The 23,976-nt window shown below is 36.7% G+C and overlaps 3 protein-coding genes across 14 annotated transcripts in view; 1 reads left to right on the top strand and 2 right to left on the bottom strand.

The window, feature by feature from the left end:
* LOC140807963 (disease resistance protein At4g27190-like) overlaps window positions 1–11,380 on the bottom strand; it is a 34,097-nt gene extending 22,717 nt beyond the window's left edge. For 2 of the 12 annotated variants that reach the window (XM_073164935.1, XM_073164934.1), the window contains exons 1-3: window positions 7,537–8,401; window positions 6,553–7,050; window positions 6,012–6,129 (exon numbers count right to left, since the gene is read on the bottom strand). In XM_073164935.1, the coding sequence (XP_073021036.1) occupies window positions 6,013–6,129; window positions 6,553–7,050; window positions 7,537–8,328 (1,407 nt within the window). In that variant the 5' untranslated portion in view covers window positions 8,329–8,401 and the 3' untranslated portion in view covers window position 6,012. Of the gene's footprint in view, window positions 1–5,388; window positions 6,210–6,275; window positions 7,051–7,536; window positions 10,719–10,878; window positions 11,121–11,189 lie in introns of those variants that run through there. The other 10 variants (XM_073164937.1, XM_073164940.1, XM_073164939.1 and 7 more) reach the window with 10 other exon arrangements.
* LOC140806807 (probable disease resistance protein At1g61190) lies at window positions 9,804–10,661 on the bottom strand. The gene has a single exon (XM_073163337.1). The coding sequence runs from the start codon at window positions 10,659–10,661 to the stop codon at window positions 9,804–9,806; it is 858 nt and encodes a 285-aa protein (XP_073019438.1).
* A 2,041-nt stretch (window positions 11,381–13,421) lies between the features above and the next one.
* LOC140808415 (uncharacterized) lies at window positions 13,422–23,956 on the top strand. The gene is made up of 3 exons (XM_073165544.1): window positions 13,422–15,015; window positions 15,578–17,192; window positions 23,672–23,956. The coding sequence occupies exons 2-3, from the start codon at window positions 16,238–16,240 to the stop codon at window positions 23,707–23,709; spliced, it is 993 nt and encodes a 330-aa protein (XP_073021645.1). The 5' UTR covers window positions 13,422–15,015; window positions 15,578–16,237; the 3' UTR covers window positions 23,710–23,956.
* Window positions 23,957–23,976: the final 20 nt, after the last annotated feature.

Genomic DNA, 23,976 nt, shown 5'->3' with positions numbered 1-23,976 from the left:
AATTTTTACCATAACAACTTTTTTCAAACGGCACGTAATTTTTCCTAGTAAAGACAAACGGGCGAATATAGTAACTCCAAGGCCCTAATTGCGATCTTTAATGGAGTTATTTAACGGGATTCAGATCATCTACTATGTTGAAAACACAGCACCAATTGTTGTGCAATTTTTACACGAGATGATCACATGATCATCTTGTTTAATCTGACAACTTTTTAAATTTACCTCATATGGTGTGATGTCCACAAGATGATCACGTGATCATCTCGTGTAAAAAATGCACATCACTAAATGCTATGTTTTCAACCCAGAAGAAGATCCAAATCCTATTTAACGATTCAAATTCATTGCGCCATGAGAACAACTAAAGAAGCCTTAGGCATACTCAAAACAACATAACTAATCATTATTCTACTATATGAGGCCAACAATTTCAAAAATAGAAGAACTTCACTTTTCTTAACCATATGTTGACTTTTAAATCTCCAATAGTACTTTTTGTTCATCATATTATTTAGTATGAACTCACACTAACCATCAATTTGGGTAATCAAATTTCAGTATTATAATTTTTTTTATTAATAATTAAAATTTGATATTGAGAATTCCTTGTTCGAGAATTTTCAGTATGTTTACGTGTTATGTATTATTGCCAACAATTGATACTTTTTTTAAGAAAATTATTCCTAAATTTTCTTGCCCAAAATTGACCAAAATCAGGATTGAGCAACGACTTTTGTAGTAGGTCTGTTGTGAGACGGTCTCATGAATATTTATCTGTATAAAAAGTAATACTCTTAGCATAAAAAGTAATACTTTTTCAAAGATGACCCAAATAAAATATATGTCTCACAAAATACGATCCGTGAGATCGTCTCACACAAGTTTTTACCCTCACAGATTATTTAAACTAATGTAACTAATAAAGAGATTATAAGGAAACTGATAGTTTTGACATTGTGCTGATGTATTAACTTCACAATGTATATAAATATGGCCGACCTCAATATTTAGTACTTATTTAAAAACATATGCGACAATAGTTGTTAATCAAGTATATTTTAGAATTTCAACACATGGGCTATTTTTAATTTTTTTTTGGGAATTATAATGTCATGTGTAGTTAGAGTAAATAAATTTAGGGGTAAAGTTAATATATATTTTTAACAAATATATATTGAATTTGATATTTTTTTAAACTATTCGATGATTATCTAATATTACAAACACAAAAATAAATCATTAATAAATATTTCTAAAAAATGATAATTTATCTCGCACAACTAACAAGCTAATTAAAATTTTTATTGCACTAATAATAATAACAACAATAAAAACAAAAAATAATTTCAATATTATCAACAAAAAAAAATAACGTTATCTTTTAAGATTCACTCGTACGAAATGACAAATCAATAAAGTAACATAATCACCTTACAATATTAAACACGTTTATCAAAAAATAACATTATAAAACAAAATTAATTTAATAATAAAAATAATACCTGTCAAATATTTCAAAATTACTGATGTTCTGTAAAATAATGCAGTGTAGTTCCGACAAAGAAAAAAATTTCTTTAACGACCTTTAAATTTTTTGCGCAAAAAACCAATAACAAAGCAAAGAAGTCGAGGTCGAGAGAAATGCAAAGAAGTAGAAGAATGCACAAAGAAATCGAGAAATTACGTGCAATTTAACGGACGGAGGCGAGGGCACACAGCCTAGAACCCGCGACTGAATGTCACATATTCCTAGAATGCTTGACACCTTTGTTTTTGTTTTTGTTTTTGTTTTTTTAAAAAAAGAAGAATCCGGTACAGTATTGGACGGATTGCGATATTTACATAAACTCCTCCATTTTGCAATATTTTAATGATTTATTTTCAAAATAATAATATTTTTTTAAAAAACCCCGGTATAATGAGTCAACTTTTTCTTCACTAGCAAAACATAAAATATAAATTTGAATACCAAAAATTATGCAGTATAATATCATGGTGTTGAATTATGCAATATAATATCAGCATTCTCACGAGAAAACATAACTAAATTTCTGAAAAAGAAATATATATGATAAAAATTGAAATTTTATAATATAAAGAAAGCGAAGAAGTAAATTTACAAAACAAATATTAAAAATTTTTCGTTTATGTTTGGCACAAAGATGAACATTTTTCCATTCTAAGGAATTAAATTAACCAAAAAAAGTGTATCGATCCAAGGTAGACTCACTAAATACTCGAATCAAGTGCTATTTTCATTTTAAAATTTAAAAATAAATAAAATAATCTATACTATTATAAATATATGAGTTTCAATTGTGAATTTACTTGGTAACCCTTTTTCAACTATTATTTAATTAATTTCTTATTTATTTTTTTAGGTGACTTTTCAATTTTCTTATCTAATTACCTAATTTGTTTAATTAATACATTTCACATCTTTATATTTTCTAAGCTTTATAATCAAAAATGCGTACTTAATTTTTTTTAAACTTCAAGTTACAATAATATATAAATTTTTGGTTAGCGGTTCGGACTTATCTATCTATATCTATATCTATATCTATACTATTATAAATATATGAGTTTCAATTGTGAATTTACTTGGTTACCCTTTTTCAACTATTATCTATCTATACTATTATAAATATATCTATATCTATATATATACTATTATAAATATATGAGTTTCAATTGTGAATTTACTTGGTTACCCTTTTTCAACTATTATTTAATTAATGTCTTATTTATTTTTTTAGGTGACTTTTCAATTTTCTTATCTAATAATTACCTAATTTGTTTAATTAATACATTTCACATCTTTATATTTTCTAAGCTTTATAATCAAAAATGCGTACTTAATTTTTTTTAAACTTCAAGTTACAATAATATATAAATTTTTGGTTAGCGGTTCGGACTTAATTTTTTAAACTTCAAGTTAAAAAAACATATATGTTTTATAACTAATTTGTTTAATTAATACATTTCACATCTTTATATTTTCTAAGCTTTATAATCAAAAATGCGTACTTAATTTTTTTTAAACTTCAAGTTACAATAATATATAAATTTTTGGTTAGCGGTTCGGACTTAATTTTTTAAACTTCAAGTTAAAAAAACATATATGTTTTATAACTAAAAATATTTCAAACTTTATTTTTTAAACTTCAAGTTAAATGAACATATAAATTTGTGGTTAATATTTTTTAAACCTACAATATATTTTCTATTTTTAGCGGTCCGGACTTAATTTTTTAAACTTCAAATATTTTCTATGCTTTTTTAAACTTTATAAGTTACATTATAATATAAATTTTTGGTTAGCGGTTCGAACTTAGTTTTTTAAACTTCAAGTTAAAAAAACATATATGTTTTATAATTAAAAATAATTCAAACTTTATTTTTTAAATTTCGAGTTGATTTAACATATAAATTTGTGGTTAGTATTTTTTAAACCTACAATATATTTTCTATTTTTTAATATATTTTTTATGTTTTATAACCAAAAATGGTTCAGACTTAATTTTTTAAACTTCAAGTTACATGAACATATAAATTTTGGTTAGCGGTTCGAACTTAATTTTTTAAACTTCAAGTTAAATAAAAATATATGTTTTATAACAAAAAATAGTTCAGACTTTATTTTTTAAACTTCAAGTTAAATGAACATATAAATTTGAAGTTTAGTATTTTTTAAACCTACAATATATTTCTATATTTTTTAACAAAAAATTATTCATATTAATATGTTAACTTAAAGTTAAATAAAATATATAAATTTGTCATTATACCATTCATATTTATCTATAATATGCATCCATACATTTTTGTTTATTTAATATTTGATTTATGAAAATAGATCAAAATGAACAAATTAATCTTCAATTTGGTTATTACCAGTTACCTCATAATTTGTCATCCATGTTGCTCTTCTTCTAAATCGTTGAGATCTTTGTTCATTTTCTGTTTCATTGACTGAAATATGTTGATTGATTATTGATTGTTGCTTTTACTCTACAGATTATGCATTCTCCAAAGGATGTGTCATCCATGTTGCTCTTTTTTCTAAATCGTTGAGATCTTTGTTCATTTTCTCTCTCATTGACTGAAATATGTTGATTGATTATTGATTGTTGCTTGTACTCTACAGATTATGCATTCTCCAAAGGATCTGCATTTCCTCTCCATTTTCTACATCAAAATCAGCTTGAATTGGTTGTCTAACAATATTTTCATCAAAGAAAAACTACTGAACATCATGAATATTTTTGGCATTGGGATAACTGCATCTACCGATTATCGTGTTAGTATCTATTTGGTTCAACTTTGAACACAATTCTTTTTCTGCGCATATATTTTACCTTGTTGACTTGTAACTCAACTGAGTTGAGATAAAACGATTGTATTTTGTTACCTCAAACCAATCATACCGAAAGTTTTAATATGGTATTCATTCATTCACCCCCTCTAAACATCTAGCCGGTCCTAACAACATATGAGATTGAGTACATGCTGATAATCATAAACTAAAAAACGAAAGCTAGAGAAATCCATCATTCTTTGTTGCAATTGCAATTATTAAATAACAAAAAGACACTTGGTTATTGTATATTGTTGAATTAGTTAAATATAATTTGACATAGTATATTGATAAAATAATGAATTCCTTCAAAGGCATTGCTTAAGAATTGATATGTACATTAACCGATATTCGTACAGTCGTTTATTAATTATTTTAATTTAAATTATTTAAATTGTGTTTGTTTCATCCTTTTATTTTAATTTCAATTTATTTTATTAATTTATCAAGTTTTTGTTCAAGTTAATTAAAGAATTGTTTTTAATGTAGATTTGTAATATATCAAGTTTTGTCGGACGATATCCGTACTTGTTATTAAAACTCGACATGTACACAGAAATAACAAACAAATTTATATAACGAAAATTAAATTATTTAAAATAAACATGTGAAAACATGTAAATTTCATATATGTAATTAATATGAATTTATAAAAATTATAATTTTCATTTTTTTTATTATATCAACCAATTTTATCTCAGATAAAATTGTTTCCACGTGCAACGCACGTGCATATTTCTAGTATATAAGAAATGTCTGACTTTATAAATGGAGTATTCACATTTTAATTTTGTGATGTGGAACAATTTTGTTCGTGTCTCCTTTATCCCATAGCTTGTCAAGCATTATAGCCAAGGGAGTTCGTGTCACCAAGACATTATGTATATATTCTTTTATGAAGTTTTTTTTAAGGGAAATAGATGCACATCACCATCAGCCCGATTTATTATACTGCTCAAAAAATGGAAGCACTTCACCATCTTATAAAATGAAAGAAAAACAGAAAAAATGATAATCCGAAATCCGCAAACAAAATCAATATCTTTCCAACAATCAGAAAATTCACAACCATCTTACAGGCGAAAACAAATGGAAAACAGACTTAAAGATTCAACAAAAAAGCAGAACTTAAAGAAAATTTCCTCCTCATACATTCTTTTTCCTTTCTTACTCCTTGCTTCAAGTGCTCTTTCTCTTCTTCACTTGTTATTGCCCACTGCACTTGTTAACAATTAAATATTTCAGTCGCAACATATGTATCTTAAAAATGTAACAAAACCGATGGGAGAGAAATAAAAACGATGAAATTTGTCATGACAAATCAACGCACTCAACCTTTATAAAATAGAATACATATACCATTTTCTTGAACTCCAAAAATTACTCAATACTTCAGGACTATACCTTCCTCTTGGAGAAATGGGTCTTTGATTAACTAGAAAAACTAGGGTAATACTAATGCCAAATCGAAGCTCTCGAACTTCTCGACTGGAAGTTGCGAATACCATGATTTCCATCCTCTTTACGGGTTCAATGTAAGTTTCAGCACCAAAATAAATTGGCTACAAGCTAATACTTGTATTTAGAATCATGAGTTAATGTTCCTTTCACTAGCAAAACATAAACAAATCAATTTGAATAACATCACCTCACATAATATTGTTGTTGCTACTCTCTGTCGTTTCCTCGCCTTCTGTCTCTTTCCTATCCTCATGCTTCTCATCCTCATTGTACTCATCCTTGTTCTCATCTTCGTTTGCATTATGCTATATAGTATCGCATTTAAACGAAACGAATAGACCCAAATCAGGCAGCAATTGCATAATAAACAAATTTAGGATTAAGCCTTTCATAATGAAGAGTAATTACGATAATTCAACGAGTTAATCATATTTACCAAATAGAAGGAATAATATTGAAAGAGAAAATATACTCTTAGCATATTACAATAATAAAAATGCTAACCTCTCAAAACAATGAATTCGACACATGTTAAACATACAAGTCCAGTACATTAAGGGAACAGAGCATGAACATTAGTATAATTATAAAGACAAAATATAAAGAGGGGTCGTACTTTTTTGAATAAAACAAAAGCAAAAATTCATTCTAACACATGCAACATATAAACAACAAATATACATTGTAATAAGATGAAAGTTATGTATTGGATATTCATAGAAACTTACCTTAGTACTTATGAAATGATGTATGCCGACGTTCAAGTCTTTCATTTCAATGTCCTCGCCATTTAAGCGGAACTGGCGTAATTTTGGCGTACTTAGCGATCCCAAAGTGAAAGTTTTCATCAAAGGGCAATGGGTTATTCGTACATCGAAAAGTGATGGTAACTCAAATGCGTGCTTCCATTGGCAAAAACTTCTCAACTTACAATTATATTCAATATACAAATATTTCAGATTAGGAAAAACAAAGTTAACAGTTACATGTGTCTCATCCTCAGTCACGTCAATCATCTCTTTGCAATATCGTATTTGTAGCATATAGAGATTAACAAGAGCTTTTGCGATCGCAGATGATATTAAGTTTCTGATGCCATCAACTTTATATATAAACAACGTCTCAAGATTATGAAAGAAACTGATTGGGATATGACGACACCATATCTTGCTTATTTTATCGGGCATGTCCCATAGCCTAAGTGTCTTTAGACCAATAATTTCAACCTGTAAAAGATAGACAAATTAAATGACAATTCATTGATTGCTCAAAATGAAATTAATTTAATCTAAATGTAAAATCCAAATACACTATGCATCATCACAAATGTAAAAAATAACCACTTCCCATTTTTCTAGCTAACACTAAATTACAAATAACACAACAATAACAATATCAACAATTTATTTGCTGAATACACACACACACAAATATATATAAGATTGTATTATATAAATATACAATAATACAATCAAAATATATAATACAATCTTTTTGTTTATGCAACAAACATAAAAAAATATATTAAAAGCAATGGCCATGATAATAAAATAAAACAAAAGCCATTATTGTTGCTACTACTGTTCAAACCCAATAACAATTATAATGATGAAATATTTGTTTCTCGATATGTATATTATTAGCATATGGACATATTTATATTATTTAAAATACTTAGGTGGGTTTTTTGGGATTACGAAGAAAAGACGTACCTTTTTATTGCAAAAGAAATGAAGAGAATGATGGTCGTGAGTCGGTTCTGGATCTATTGGCAAAAAACTATTCAGCCTTGGCAAATTTACAATCCACAACTCATTCAGCTTTGGAAACTTGATGCTTTCAACACCTTTGTAGAACGTTGTCAGGCATGGCAGACCAAGTAGCTCCAATTTATACAATTCTTGGAATATGATACGGCGATTTCCACCATCCCTAAATATTTCTTCTATAGTGTCATGATTATGAACGTGGAGCCGCCCAATCATCCCGGTTGGGTATTTGTCGATTTTGGTTCGGAGTTTTGGGCAGTTTATGATTTCTAGTTCTATCAAATGGGGGAATTTTATGATTTCAACTCCTTGGGTGAAAGCTAAAAGGTTTGGCAGTTTGTACAGTTGCAGTGTCTTCAACTTTGGGAACTCAATAATAGAAGCCTCTGTGTTGCTTTCCATTTCATTCCACAACACTTGTTCAATCGTGTCACATGAAGAAATTTCAAGGCTTTGAAGTTGTACAAGACTCCTTGCTGTTGCCATTGAGAAGAGATATCGTAGATTGGGACAACGGAGAATGGTTATGGACTTGAGGCTGACCAGTGAAACATTCTGATTTGGACTCTTCCACAAATATCCCAACTTGGGAAGATGTTCAACAACCAGTGATTCTAGATTTTGGAAGGAATTGGATCCCTCTGGAATTGTACCATCAATTATCTCTTCCAACTCTCCGAGTCCTATCAGCTTCAGGCGCTCCAACATGGGGAATTTCCAATCGATTGCATTCATCAATTTCTTCACTGTCGAACAATTTTTAAATACGAGCTCCCTCAAGCTTTCAATCTCACCTAGATTAAAATTAGTTTGAACCATCTCCAAGTAATGCTAGGGACTGGGTGTTCTTTCCTAGTCGCCGAATCCAATTTCCTACTGTCACGTCTCTCGCTAATTGGAGTGTGATTCTTCTCTCATGCTTCATGCCATCAAATAAAAATGGGTCCATCTCACAAGCACGAATTTGATATCTTCTTAACTGCTTTGAAAGCAATATCTCTTGGGCGACCAAGTTGGGATCAGATATATCAATCTCCAAGCAAGTCAAATTGCTGAGAGACTCAAGTTCTGAAAGACTAGCATTCCTTTCTTCACTTACATTTCCCTTTGCTTCCCATTTGTTAAAGCAATCAACTATCTTCAATTCCTCCAACCCAACCAAGCTTGATATGACACCAGCCACTATTCTTTCGAGTTTCTCGCAATCCCTCAATTCTAATAATCTTAGAAATTTCAATCCCCCGACATTTGCTGGTAATTCTTCAATTTTGTTACAGCGCCAGACGTGAAGAATTTCCAAACTTGCCAACTCTCCAACAACTGATATGTCTTTCACCTCGCAATATTTCAAGTGCAACTTTTTAAGTTTTTTTAGGAATTCCAGAGATGATGGAAGTGATTTAATTCTTTGATTTGAGAAATACAAGACTGTCAGCTCCTCCATTCCTTTAAAACAAATATCATTGACATCAAATCCTTCGGGAAATTCTGAATAATTGGAATTCAGAATCATCAAGAGACGAAGATTTGGAAAATCCAACCCAACAGGAAGCTTGGCATTGGCAATATTGGAAATTTCCACCGACATCCAATTGCAATTGCGAGATGAATCCATTGAGCACACATTCAAAAACCCTTGCTTTTCTTCTGAACCAATGAAAATAGCCACATCACGAACAACATCATGCATTTTTACCTCATGTTCATTTCTACCAGTCATCAATAAAAAACGACTTCTAAGCCTCTCCAATAAATGATAAGTTCTGTTTCTTCCATCTTCGATATTGTTGATTCCCTTAAACATGCCTAACCCAAAGCTGAGCAAAGCCAAGTCCTCAATCCGGATGTTATAATCTTCGGGAAACAAGCAACATAGCAGGAAAAGGGACTTTTCACTTTCAGTTTCCAAGAAATCGTAACTCAGTTTCAGAGGCATATAAACATTTTCCAGAACTTGCGGGAAATTCGTCGGGTTAGCTCCTCTCAGTTGTAAAAGTGCATCTTTCCATGACTTTATATTTTTCTTTTGCAGAGCTTTACCAACGGTTGCAAGCGCAATTGGCAAACCTTTGCATTCTGCTACGACTTCTTCTGCTATGGGACGCAAATATAAGTCATCAATGCAATCACCAGATTTCTCTCTAAAAAGTGTCCAAGCTTCTTTTTTGTCTAAGACTTGAATTTCAATAAATTTATCGGCTTCCATTTCTTCACATACATCTTTGAGCCGAGACTGTCAATATAATTTTGCATCCTCCGTAAGGAACTCCTATATTCTCCGGCTCAAATCTTTTCCAAACATCATCAAATATTATGAGTTTCTTCTTCGAATCCATTAGCCTGGTGCGCAATATATGTGCTCTACCATCCAAAGTCTCCTCGCTCAAACCCAAACGTAATATTTCTGCAATTTGCTTCTGAATTTTAAGCTTGTCAGTTTGTTGACTGACAACTACAGTCACAATCTCATCAAATTCTTTTCTCACCCTATCCTCAATTCTTCGCACCATAGTTGTCTTCCCAACACCTCCCGCGCCGCAAATCGCTATCATGCGGGCGTTGCCATCTTTCAAAGATTTGATGATGTCTTCCTCCATGATTTTTCTCGATTGAAACTCCAAATTTGGTGGACGACAGATAGGTACCATTGCTGCCGGAGGGGGGGGATCAGCAATCCTAAGCAAATTTCCTTCTTCTCGTAGTTTTGCTATGCCTTCTGCTGTTTCTTTGGCACTCTTTCCCACCGAGTACCGCGGTATTATATTCCATAGCTTAAGATCACCGCAGCTTTGCAAAATCCTCGTCGCCTCCTCAAGCTTCTGAGAGCCTTCATTCGACCAATTTTGGACATCAGTCGTAGGAATCTCGGCACGAAGCCGAGCCTCTTCAATATTTCCCTCAATTTTGCGCCTTTTCCTTTCCAAACGACCCATTTCGTCCCTCAGACCTTGAACATTTCCTTCCAAGCACCACCAATAATCAATATGGCGCTTGACGGGAGGGCAAAGGGCCTCAGGAACTATGCATTTTGCAACTTCTTTAAGCGGATTTAACCAAGAGTCTGCCATTAGCAAACGACTGAATGGAGATGGAAAATCCAACGTGGATCTGCTCCACTATGTTATCTGAAACAGAGAAAGATGGAATGAGATTAAAGAAGAAATGGGATTCAAAAATTTGCCGACAAAATTACTACCTGATAATGAAATTTATCAAATTTTAAATTTATAATTTTTTTAAAAAAAACTGGTATGCATTAGCTTCTCAAGATCGATCCGAACTTACAACAGATTCCATGTAAAGAGAATTTTTATTTGAGGTCCCTGCAACAAAATATTGACTAATTTTCCTCAACAATTGCAAATGAAAGCATTTTTCTCTCACTTTTCTTCCACTGAACATAAAAGGCGATGAGATTAGAAACGGGGGGTTGACTTGCACTCTTCCTACAGTACCATCTTTGTCAACACCAAATGTTCCCTGATTTTTCTGACAAGTTCAATCTATTTAGATTATTCCACAAGTTCCTGACAAAAATAGTACATTTGAGGCATTTTAACATCAGAATAAACGAGAGATTAATGCAAGGAACTCACTCTGCTGCGATCATGACCGAAGGAGCACTGCTGGAACGGATTATGGTTCATGAGAGATAGATTCCATTTTCTTCTTCTGCTTCAGTAATCCTTGATTTGTTTTGGGCAGGAAGATAAGTTCTTGTTTTGGTTCTTGAACGGAGGAGGAGACCATAAGATTCTTAGATAAGAGTCAAGTGATGTAACTCCGATGGGCCAATTGCTTTTCATTTCCATAATTATTTACGAATATATATTTAATATTATATTACGGTGATAAACAGTGGATTGATAAATATTATTCAAATTAGGAAATTGACATTTGAATTTAATAAATATCAGCAGCATACAATATTTTTCCATTATTGTCACGCACGAGACCGAGGCGTCGGTGACATCCGATATTATTAATAAAATAACAATAAGCTTCGTAGCAAATAATAATCCTAGCCGGCAGGATTAGGAAAAAGGGCATCTCGGTTTAATAAAAATAAGCATTAAAGTTGTCAATACCTAACGTAAATGATAGAAGCGAGTTATCTAATTAGAAATATAAATGAGTAATTTCCATTCACTTTGTCTGTATTTGAAAAATTATCTCATGCCAAAAAGATGAGTGTCAAATACAAATTATCCATGATTAATTATGGATTTTTTTTATTAACACGCCATATAGAAATTCAAAGAAAAAACAAAAAACAAATGTGTATAAAATTAATTTAGTCAAGCATAAAACCCATTGAAAATGCGGCATATGTAAGGAAAAATGATAGTCCCAAATTAGTAATAAAAAAAAGGGGAAATTGCATATACTACCCTCGTGATATCCCGAGTTGGCGTAAATCTCCTCGTGAAAAATATATCATCTAAAAACTCCCTGTTTTTTTAAATGTCCAGCTTATGCCCCCTCGCCAGTATGGTTTATACAACACGCGCCTAAAGTTGCGAATTGTCATTGTTTTATGAGTTTTGTTGTCTAAAATGCCCTCGTTCGGTATAGAAATAGAAGACCTTTTCTTCTTCTTCATTTCGCGACTTCTTCATTTTCCCATTTTAAAAACCCTACATTGATCCAAAATTATGAATCCAAATGTTGATGTAAGATATCCCCAAACTCCAATGTGCAAGTGCAATGTTAGGGCAGAGATTAGAGTTGTTCAAACCGAAACCAAACCATCGAAGGGACGTCTGTATTATTGTTGTTATTCTAAAAAATGTGGCTATTTCCGCTGGTGTTTGCCTGAAATTGTACGAGGTGTTGATGTTGGAGGTTCCTCCGAAGTGAAGTCTGAGATGGACGCTGGGAATACATCGACCTCAACGCCAAGGCCAGCAACTGAGAGCTCACCCGACAACGGCAATGAAGAAGTGATAATTCAATTTAAGATTTTTAAAGTCCGATCCAACACCTAATGCAGATGCAAGCTTTGATGAGTTTGTGTGATGGATTCTAGTTATTTTGTAATAAGGTTCCTTGTGTTAGGTTGATGTAATTTGGGTTATTGAGCTTTGCTTGTAATTTGGGGTTATTGAGCTTTGCTTGCTTGTAATCTGCAGTAACTATGTCTTGTTCATTATGAAAACGTTGTTCAACCAACTCTAATGTAATCTGAAATATTTAGTATGTCGATTTATATCTTTGTTATTTTAGTATTTTGCAACATGAAATGCAATAAAATGCAAAGTCTTGACATCAAAGTGAAATGCAAATAAATACCATTGATATAATAAGGTTGCAAAGTCTTGACATCAAAGTTTTCACATCAAAGTTTTCCTTACAATCAAAGGTACACTGGTTCGAAAAGTAACAAAACGACACTGTAGAACCCGTAACTTAGACTACGTATAAGTCATGCATAATTCCTAGTATTTAAATTAAAATGATTTTTTTCATTGCATGAGTATTTAATTGCTTTTCTTTGAATTTATTTATTTTACGCAGTAGTCTAATCGTCATCTTTTCAGTATACAAGTGAGGCCGGACTGGAGATGGAGTATTGAGATAAATTAGTAAAGTCATGTTTAATTATTTTATGCATTTTATGCATAATTCATGCATGATAGGATTTGCTTCACGAAATTTTAAAAGTTCGTGCATTAGAATTTTAAGTTGCATTTCACGTTCGAGCGAGGATCGGAGACCGGGGAATCTTCAGGAAATTATTTTATTTCACGATTAATTTTTTATAAATTAATTTAGAGCATTTTTAGTGTATTTTTCTAAAATAGGATTTTGGGATATTTTACCCGCAGGACTTTATTTTTAACGGTACGCAAATTTTATCGAATCGGGAGACTTTTTATTGGTTCGGCTATTATTTTCAAAACATTTTCAACTCGATATATTTTTCGGGAGCGTGTTTGGATTTAATGGGCCTATTTTAAGCTTAATGGGCCCTAAATTCATTTTATTCCCTTTTTAATCCAACCCTTGGCCCATTAACATTTTTCCTAACTATATAATTAACCCCTAAGCGTGCTTTACCCTAAACCTAATTGTGCATCAGCCGACACCCACCTCCCTCAAGCATCCTCTCTCGGTTTTCTGAACCCAGCAGCCGAAAGCTTTGGATGTTGATTTGTTTTGCAAAGAAAATTCCACCGAGTCTCCATTTGCTTCGTGTTTGGTTCCTCCTCTCATTATAAGGCACGCTTTTACTCTTATTTTTGATCATGCACGTCCTAAGTATCCTGTATAATATGTATGTGTGCATTCAGTTTTATGATCTCGCATGTGGGTGCGTTTTTGAGAGCTTTTTACCATGAAACACGCATCATGTTGTTCCAACCACTCACATTTTCTGGTTTTGTGCAAGGGATCGCTGAATTGTTGTTGATAAGGGAACGTACAGGAGGGTAAGGCGAGGCTGGGTGATGGGTTAAGGTTTGAACAGATTTTTGGGAGGGGGCCGAGAGTGTAGTGATGCAAGCTTTCGTCGTTTTGGGGTGGTGATCGGGGGAGAGATTACACCAATGGCCGAGGGCTAAACTGGGCCATGTACTAGTTCCTGGTGGACTGGAGACACGGCTTGGTGAGGCTTGATAGCTGCTGGATCTACCCCCATGGCAGATCGATCGTGTCCTAGCGTGAGGAGGGGTAGCCGTGAGCTAAGTTTCTGTTGGGTCTCGGTTCGTCATAGGTCGTACGATGCATGGGGCTGGTTGTGTGTTTAAGGAGGGTGCATTAAGGTCTGGTCTAGGTCTATGATGGGCGGGTTTCAGGGCTGGTGCATCGAGAGTTAGCTGTTGGAGCGAAAATTTGGTGAAGGTGCACATGAGGTGGCCATAGGTGAGAGGACCGTAAGTTTATTCGGTGATGGAAGCTTCAGCCGTGAGATTAGAGTCTTCATATCATGGTTTTAGGAGTAATCTAGTGTTTGTATAATATGGAAAAAAAAAAAAAAAAAGAAGTTGGGAAATTTTAGTAAATTTTTGGAACGATTCGGGTTAAAACCGGGACCCTGTCCAAGTTTTAAAATGAATTAGATAATTTGAGATTTTGGCTCGTATTTACGTCTAGGAATATTTTAAATATGTTTTGGGATGTTTTAAGGAATTTGGTAAGCTCCGGGTCAATTTTTGAGGTCCAGGGGTAAAATTGAAATTTTTGGGTTTCCAGGGGCAAAATGGTAATTTTGCACCCGGGGTGAGATTTTTGTCCTAGCAGCGCCCTGATCACGAATCATAATATTTTTAAATGTTCATGCATCACGTTTACATTTTTATGCTATTATAATAATTATGGTGCATGCTTAAATTTAAAGGAATTAAGTGAGGAAGTGAAGAGCACTCCATCTCCGCCGCGCCGAGTCGTTAATTTGTTTGTTTTCAGTCAAAACAAACCAAGGCATGTTTATATCTCCTTTGACTCTTCAATCAAGTCATATAGATATTTTTTAAATTATCTCAAGTAAATTATTCTAATACAGGATATTGAAATTTTTCAGATTTGATGATGCCATTTAATTATATTACGTGCATAGAAATATAAAATATTCATTTTGAGATTTATGCGATATTGCTTGTGGTCACTTTACTATCATGATTAAACCCGGTCGCCAGTTACCGGTCAGTTCAGTTGTTTCACCCAGTACTGTGGCAGTGGTCTGATCAGACGTACATTACTAAGTCTTGTCGCCAGTTACAGGCCCGGTCGCCAGTTACCGGTCATTTCAGTTCAGGGACCACATGCGTAGACCATAATCTCACCAGAAAATTATTACAAGTTATTTCAGTACAGGGCTCCAAGGAGCAAACATTTTACTATGATATTCAGTTCAGTTATGCACGTATTATAATTGCTCAGGACATGATATTTTTATCACATGCAAATTTTACTATATTATTTACTCGTTATTTACGATATATGCATGTTGAGTCTTTAGACTCACTAGACTTGATTGTTGTAGGTACTGATGATGTTGGGACCGAGGGCGAGGACCAGTGAGCTAGCTTGGGTCGGCGGTAGTGGCACCCGAGGACCTCAGTTCAGCATTTGCAAAATTTTATTTTTAATGCTCAAACATTTTATCGCTTGTTGAATTATTTTAAATTGTTACTTTGCAAATATTTACTTCCGCTGCTATTTTAAACATTTAACACTTTTTGGCAGTTTGTCTATGAATGAGACTATTAATTATTTAAAAGAAAATTTTTAAATTTTCCGCAAATTTTCAAGTAAGGATTTTCGGGCCTTTACAGTTGGTATCAGAGCCTATGTTCTTGTAAAGGGTTACACTACTACTGATCACAAGAAGCTCACGAAGCCACGTCTTCGGTCTGTAAGTTTTACAGTTCAGCATTTTATTTAAAGCATGAATTATTTTGTCAGCATGCTTCCAGATTTTCAGTATTTCAGTGTTCAGTTAAAATAAATTAAGGAATTATGCATGTTGGTTACGTACGGGTTATTTTTGGAACAGTATGCCTCCTAGACGTCAGTAGGACGCCCGCGAGGGGGCCGTGGGTACCGTCATGTGAACGAGTTTGATCAGAGACAGGAGGGGCAGGCACCTCCTCCACCTCCTCCACCTCCTCCTCCTCCACCTCCTCCACCGCCCCCACCAGACATGAATGCCCAGATGCTAGCTGGGATGACACAGTTCTTCGCACAGTTTGCGGGGAACAATGCTGTGGTGACTAGGCCGACAGGGCCCGAGGCTGTTTACGAGCGATTTATGAAGATGCGTCCAAAGGAGTTTTCTGGGACTTCTGACCCCATGGTTGCCGAGGGATGGATCAAATCTCTCGAGGTCATTTTCGAGTTTATGGAGCTAGGAGACGCAGACCGAGTCCGGTGTGCCACCTATCTGTTCACTGGAGACGCCCGCTTATGGTGGGAAGGAGCTTCGGTAGCCTTGACTTTGGCTACACTTTCTTGGACCCGCTTTACGGAGGTATTTTACTCCAAATATTTTACTGATGAGGTGCGTTCACGGTTGACCAGGGAGTTCATGACCCTGAGACAGGGAGAGCTGACTGTTACGGAGTTTGTCCGTAAGTTTGAGAGGGGCTGCCATTTCGTGCCCCTGATTGCGAATGATGCGGGTGCCAAGCTGAGGCACTTTCTTGATGGACTACGGCCGATCTTGCGCCGTGATGTTAGGGTGGCTGGCCCTACTACCTATGAGATTGCCGTTTCTAGAGCTCTGGCTGCAGAGCAGGATCTTATCGACATTGAGAGGGATCGCTTGGGGAAGCGACCAGTCCAGGTACCACACCGCCCTCCTACTCAGCAGCATCAGCATCAGCATAAGAGGCCTTTTCACGGCCCGCCCAGATTCAGAGGAGGACCTCAGCAGCAGCAGCAGGGACGTGCAGTCCCGAGGCCATTTGAACACCCACTCTGTCCCAAGTGCTCACGCCGCCACCCTGGAGCATGTATGTTTGGCTCAGGGAAGTGTTACAAGTGTGGTAGCCCAGACCACACGCTGCCGTATTGCCCTCAGAAGAACCTACCTACCCAGGGCAGAGTTTTTGCTCTCCATGCTGCGGAGACGAACCCCGATACCATGTTGATGACAGGTACTTTACAGTTTTAAGTCTAATTTTGCATTCCAATGTTTTGGGAATCGGGATTAAGAGTTTGAACTTAGAATTGCAATAGGGTTGCATGCTCTACCTAGTATTATTTTCGGAATTTAGTTAGAATAACTTGGGCCTTTGCATGTCTATAAGCTTAGCTCTTGTGATTATTGGGTTCAACATAGCGTTCTAACCTTTCAGGGAGAATTTTCATAGCTGGCTCAGCTACCAAAGCCCTGATAGATTCAGGGGCTACCCATTCATTTATTTCAGAGGTCTTTGCAAACTTTCTCAAAGTTAAGACCATCGGGCTAGATGTAGCATATTCAGTAGTGTTGCCTTCAGGCGAAGAGATGGCAGCCACCAATGTGATACGAGACATAGATCTGGAGCTCCATGGAAATCTGGTCTATGCGGATCTTGTAGTGCTGCCGATGCCAGAGTTTGACATCATTCTGGGGATGGACTGGCTATTACGGAACAGAGTTTTGATCGATTTTCAGCGGAGATCTATTCTAGTCCGACCTCCTGGAATGACACAGTTCTTATTTGAGCCGGACAGGTACTTTCCCTTACCACGCATTATTCCTTATGTCCAGGCTAGGAAACTCATGCATAGAGGGTGTCGGGCATTTTTAGCGACTTTTATATCTGTCCCCGAGGCGCCCAGTCAGTCAGCTTCAGATGTTCCGATTGTTAGAGACTTCTTGGACGTTTTCCCGGAGGACGTCTCTGGTATACCACCTGAGAGAGAGGTGGAGTTTTCTATTGAGCTTATGCCAGGTACGGCTCCGATCTCCAAAGCACCGTACCGACTAGCACCGACAGAGATGGCAGAGCTTAAGAAGCAGATTCAGGAACTTCTTGATAAGGAGTTCATTCGCCCGAGTTTTTCACCATGGGGCGCGCCAGTCTTATTCGTGAAGAAGAAGGATGGCTCTATGAGGCTTTGTATTGATTACCGGGAGTTGAACAGGGTCACAGTGAAGAACAAGTACCCACTTCCGCGGATTGAGGACCTATTTGATCAATTGCAGGGAGCTTCGGTGTTCTCCAAGATAGATCTGCGTTCCGGTTATCACCAATTGAGGGTCAGAGATGCCGATGTTTCCAAGACTGCCTTCAGGACTCGTTATGGTCACTATGAGTTCCTTGTGATGCCGTTCGGTCTGACGAACGCGCCAGCGATCTTCATGGATCTCATGAATCGCGTATTTCAGCCGTATCTTGACCAGTTTGTGATAGTATTCATAGACGACATTCTCGTCTACTCGAAGAATCAGGAGGATCACAGCAGACATCTGACCACAGTGCTGCAGACATTGCAGAAGCACAAGTTATTCGCAAAGTTCAGTAAGTGCGAGTTTTGGTTAGAGAAGGTGGCGTTCTTAGGCCACATTGTTTCTAGTAGTGGTATTGAGGTAGACCCAGCGAAAGTTGCAGCAGTCAGAGATTGGGTAGTGCCGCAGAATGCATCCGAGATCCGTAGTTTTCTGGGGCTAGCAGGATATTACAGGAAATTCATTCAGGGATTCTCCTCCATTGCCGTTCCACTCACATCATTGACAAAGAAGAATGTGAAGTTTGTGTGGAGCGATGAGTGTCAGAAGAGCTTCGATACTTTGAAGCAAGCTCTTATCTCAGCGCCAGTTTTGGCCATGCCGTCAGGGCCCGGTGAGTTTGTTCTGTATACCGATGCTTCGAAGCTCGGTTTGGGCGCAGTATTGATGCAGCATGGGAAGGTGATAGCTTATGCTTCTCGACAGTTGAAAATCCACGAGAAGAATTACCCTACCCATGACCTAGAGTTGGCCGCCGTTGTTTTTGCTTTGAAGATCTGGAGGCATTATTTGTATGGAGAGAAGTGCCAGATCTTTACCGATCACAAGAGCCTCAAGTATTTCTTTACGCAGAAGGAGCTGAACATGCGTCAGAGGCGTTGGCTGGAGCTTGTGAAAGATTATGACTGTGACATTAGCTACCACCCGGGTAAAGCTAATGTAGTTGCGGATGCATTGAGCAGAAAAGTCGCAGTGATGGCTCACTTGACGATTCAGAGACCTCTTCAGACTGAGATGCAGAGGTTTGGTCTAGAGACTTATCCTCGAGGTAGAGTTCCCCGTCTATCTACCTTGACTATTCAGTCCTCCCTTCTAGACCGTATTCGCAGTGGTCAGGCAGCAGATGAGCAGTTGACTCAGTGGAAGCAGAGAGATGAGGCCAAGGACAGTGTCTTGTATTCAGTCAGCGACGGTATAGTGCGATACCGAGACAGGATGTGGGTTCCTAGCAGTGATTCTATCCGAGCAGACATCTTATCAGAGGCCCACATGTCCCCGTACTCCATTCACCCTGGGAGTACGAAGATGTACAAAGATCTGCAGTTGTTGTATTGGTGGCCAGGGATGAAGAAGGACATCAGACGATTTGTATCCGAGTGCCTGACTTGCCAGTTAGTGAAGGCCGAGCATCAGAGACCAGCAGGTTTGCTCAAACCTCTTCCTATTCCCGAGTGGAAGTGGGAGAACATTACCATGGATTTTGTGACCGGTTTGCCGAAGTCAGCCAGAGGATCGAATGCCATCTGGGTGATTGTAGATCGTCTTACCAAATCAGCGCACTTCTTGCCTATTAAGACGACTTTCACCATGGTTCAGTATGCAGAGTTGTATAACCGGGAGATAGTCCGACTTCATGGTATTCCAGTTTCGATCGTATCCGACAGAGATCCCAGATTCACTTCATCATTTTGGAAGAGCTTGCATTCGACTTTGGGTACGAAGCTGCTGTTTAGCACAGCTTTCCATCCGCAGACAGATGGACAGTCGGAGCGAGTTATTCAGATTTTGGAGGATCTTCTTCGCGCTTGCGTCATTGATTTCTCAGGGAGTTGGGAGTCGAACTTACCATTGGTAGAGTTCACCTATAACAACAGTTTCCAGTCGTCTATAGGTATGGCTCCATATGAAGCACTGTATGGCCGCAAGTGCAGATCTCCTGTTCATTGGGATGAAGTAGGAGAGAGAGCAGAGTTGGGTCCAGAGATTGTTCAGCAGGCAGCAGATGTAGTAGTCAAGATCCGTGATAGGATGAGGACTGCTCAGAGCCGACAGAAGAGTTATGCCGATCAGCGGAGGAGAGACTTAGAGTTTGCAGTGGGCGATCATGTCTTCGTGAAAGTGGCACCTATGAAGGGTGTCATGAGATTTGGGAAGAAAGGGAAGCTTAGTCCGAGATTCATTGGACCGTTTGAGATCCTTGACAGAGTTGGGACGCTTGCTTATCGTGTGGCTCTTCCGCCGAATCTGGCCGGAGTACACAATGTCTTTCACGTCTCGATGCTGAGGAAGTATATGGCAAATCCTTCGCATGTGCTAAATTTTGAGCCGCTGCAGCTTACTCCAAACCTGTCTTATGAGGAGAGACCAGTGCAGATCTTAGACAGACAGGAAAAGAAACTCCGGAACAAATTGGTACAGCGAGTCAAAGTCAAATGGCTTAACCATTCAGAGGAGGAAGCTACATGGGAGTCTGAGCCGGATATGAGGAGTCGCTATCCAGAGCTATTCGGTGAGTTTTAATTTCGAGGACGAAATTTATTTTAAGGGGGGGAGGATTGTAGAACCCGTAACTTAGACTACGTATAAGTCATGCATAATTCCTAGTATTTAAATTAAAATGATTTTTTTTCATTGCATGAGTATTTAATTGTTTTTCTTTAAATTTATTTATTTTACGCAGTAGTCTAATCGTCATCTTTTCAGTATACAAGTGAGGCCGGACTGGAGATGGAGTATTGAGATAAATTAGTAAAGTCATGTTTAATTATTTTATGCATTTTATGCATAATTCATGCATGATAGGATTTGCTTCACGAAATTTTAAAAGTTCGTGCATTAGAATTTTAAGTTGCATTTCACGTTCGAGCGAGGATCGGAGACCGGGGAATCTTCAGGAAATTATTTTATTTCACGATTAATTTTTTATAAATTAATTTAGAGCATTTTTAGTGTATTTTTCTAAAATAGGATTTTTGGGATATTTTTACCCGCAGGACTTTATTTTTAACGGTACGCAAATTTTATCGAATCGGGAGACTTTTTATTGGTTCGGCTATTATTTTCAAAACATTTTCAACTCGATATATTTTTCGGGAGCGTGTTTGGATTTAATGGGCCTATTTTAAGCTTAATGGGCCCTAAATTCATTTTATTCCCTTTTTAATCCAACCCTTGGCCCATTAACATTTTTCCTAACTATATAATTAACCCTAAGCGTGCTTTACCCTAAACCTAATTGTGCATCAGCCGACACCCACCTCCCTCAAGCATCCTCTCTCGGTTTTCTGAACCCAGCAGCCGAAAGCTTTGGATGTTGATTTGTTTTGCAAAGAAAATTCCACCGAGTCTCCATTTGCTTCGTGTTTGGTTCCTCCTCTCATTATAAGGCACGCTTTTACTCTTATTTTTGATCATGCACGTCCTAAGTATCCTGTATAATATGTATGTGTGCATTCAGTTTTATGATCTCGCATGTGGGTGCGTTTTTGAGAGCTTTTTACCATGAAACACGCATCATGTTGTTCCAACCACTCACATTTTCTGGTTTTGTGCAAGGGATCGCTGAATTGTTGTTGATAAGGGAACGTACAGGAGGGTAAGGCGAGGCTGGGTGATGGGTTAAGGTTTGAACAGATTTTTGGGAGGGGGCCGAGAGTGTAGTGATGCAAGCTTTCGTCGTTTTGGGGTGGTGATCGGGGGAGAGATTACACCAATGGCCGAGGGCTAAACTGGGCCATGTACTAGTTCCTGGTGGACTGGAGACACGGCTTGGTGAGGCTTGATAGCTGCTGGATCTACCCCCATGGCAGATCGATCGTGTCCTAGCGTGAGGAGGGGTAGCCGTGAGCTAAGTTTCTGTTGGGTCTCGGTTCGTCATAGGTCGTACGATGCATGGGGCTGGTTGTGTGTTTAAGGAGGGTGCATTAAGGTCTGGTCTAGGTCTATGATGGGCGGGTTTCAGGGCTGGTGCATCGAGAGTTAGCTGTTGGAGCGAAAATTTGGTGAAGGTGCACATGAGGTGGCCATAGGTGAGAGGACCGTAAGTTTATTCGGTGATGGAAGCTTCAGCCGTGAGATTAGAGTCTTCATATCATGGTTTTAGGAGTAGTTTTGTTATCCTGCACACCCACCGTGCACACCTCCGTGAGTACCTATGAGGTGTCACTCACCTATTGGATGTGATGGAATATAGAAAAATTGCGCATCCAATAGGTAAGTGACACCTCATAGGTGCTCACGGAGGTGTGCACGGTGGGTGTGCAGGATAACAAAACTAGTTTTAGGAGTAATCTAGTGTTTGTATAATATGGAAAAAAAAAAAAAAAAAAAAAAGAAGTTGGGAAATTTTAGTAAATTTTTGGAACGATTCGGGTTAAAACCGGGACCCTGTCCAAGTTTTAAAATGAATTAGATAATTTGAGATTTTGGCTCGTATTTACGTCTAGGAATATTTTAAATATGTTTTGGGATGTTTTAAGGAATTTGGTAAGCTCCGGGTCAATTTTTGAGGTCCAGGGGTAAAATTGAAATTTTTGGGTTTCCAGGGGCAAAATGGTAATTTTGCACCCGGGGTGAGATTTTTGTCCTAGCAGCGCCCTGATCACGAATCATAATATTTTTAAATGTTCATGCATCACGTTTACATTTTTATGCTATTATAATAATTATCATGCATGTTTGAATTTAAAGGAATTAAGAGAGAAAAAGTAAGAAAGTGAAGAGCACTCCGTCTCCGCCGCGCCGCGTCGTTATTTTGTTTGTTTTCAGTCAAAACAAACCAAGGCATGTTTATATCTCCTTTGACTCTTCAATCAAGTCATATTGATATTTTTTAAATTATCGCAAGTAAATGATTTTAATACAGGATATTGAAATTTTTCAGATTTGATGATGCCATTTAATTATATTACGTGCATAGAAATATAAATATTCATTTTGAGATTTATGCGATATTGTTTGTGGTCACTTTACTATCATGATTAAATCCGGTCGCCAGTTACCGGCCGGTCGTCAGTTACCGGTTATGAGAGCATTACTAAGTCCTGTCGCCAGTTACAGGCCCGGTCGCCAGTTACCGGTCAGTTCAGTTGTTTCACCCAGTACTGTGGCAGTGGTCTGATCAGACGTACATTACTAAGTCCTGTCGCCAGTTACAGGCCCGGTCGCCAGTTACCGGTCATTTCAGTTCAGGGACCACATGCGTAGACCATAATCTCACCAGAAAATTATTACAAGTTATTTCAGTACAGGGCTCCAAGGAGCAAACATTTTACTATGATATTCAGTTCAGTTATGCACGTATTATAATTGCTCAGGACATGATATTTTTATCACATGCAAATTTTACTATATTATTTACTCGTTATTTACGATATATGCATGTTGAGTCTTTAGACTCACTAGACTTGATTGTTGTAGGTACTGATGATGTTGGGACCGAGGGCGAGGACCAGTGAGCTAGCTTGGGTCGGCGGTAGTGGCACCCGAGGACCTCAGTTCAGCATTTGCAAAATTTTATTTTTAATGCTCAAACATTTTATCGCTTGTTGAATTATTTTAAATTGTTACTTTGCAAATATTTACTTCCGCTGCTATTTTAAACATTTAACACTTTTTGGCAGTTTGTCTATGAATGAGACTATTAATTATTTAAAAGAAAATTTTTAAATTTTCCGCAAATTTTCAAGTAAGGATTTTCGGGCCTTTACAGACACAATGAACAT

The sequence above is a fragment of the Primulina eburnea genome, chromosome 12 (assembly GCF_022965805.1).
Source record: "Primulina eburnea isolate SZY01 chromosome 12, ASM2296580v1, whole genome shotgun sequence".
Lineage (NCBI taxonomy): Eukaryota > Viridiplantae > Streptophyta > Magnoliopsida > Lamiales > Gesneriaceae > Primulina > Primulina eburnea.
This window is presented reverse-complemented; position numbering and strand designations above follow the sequence as displayed.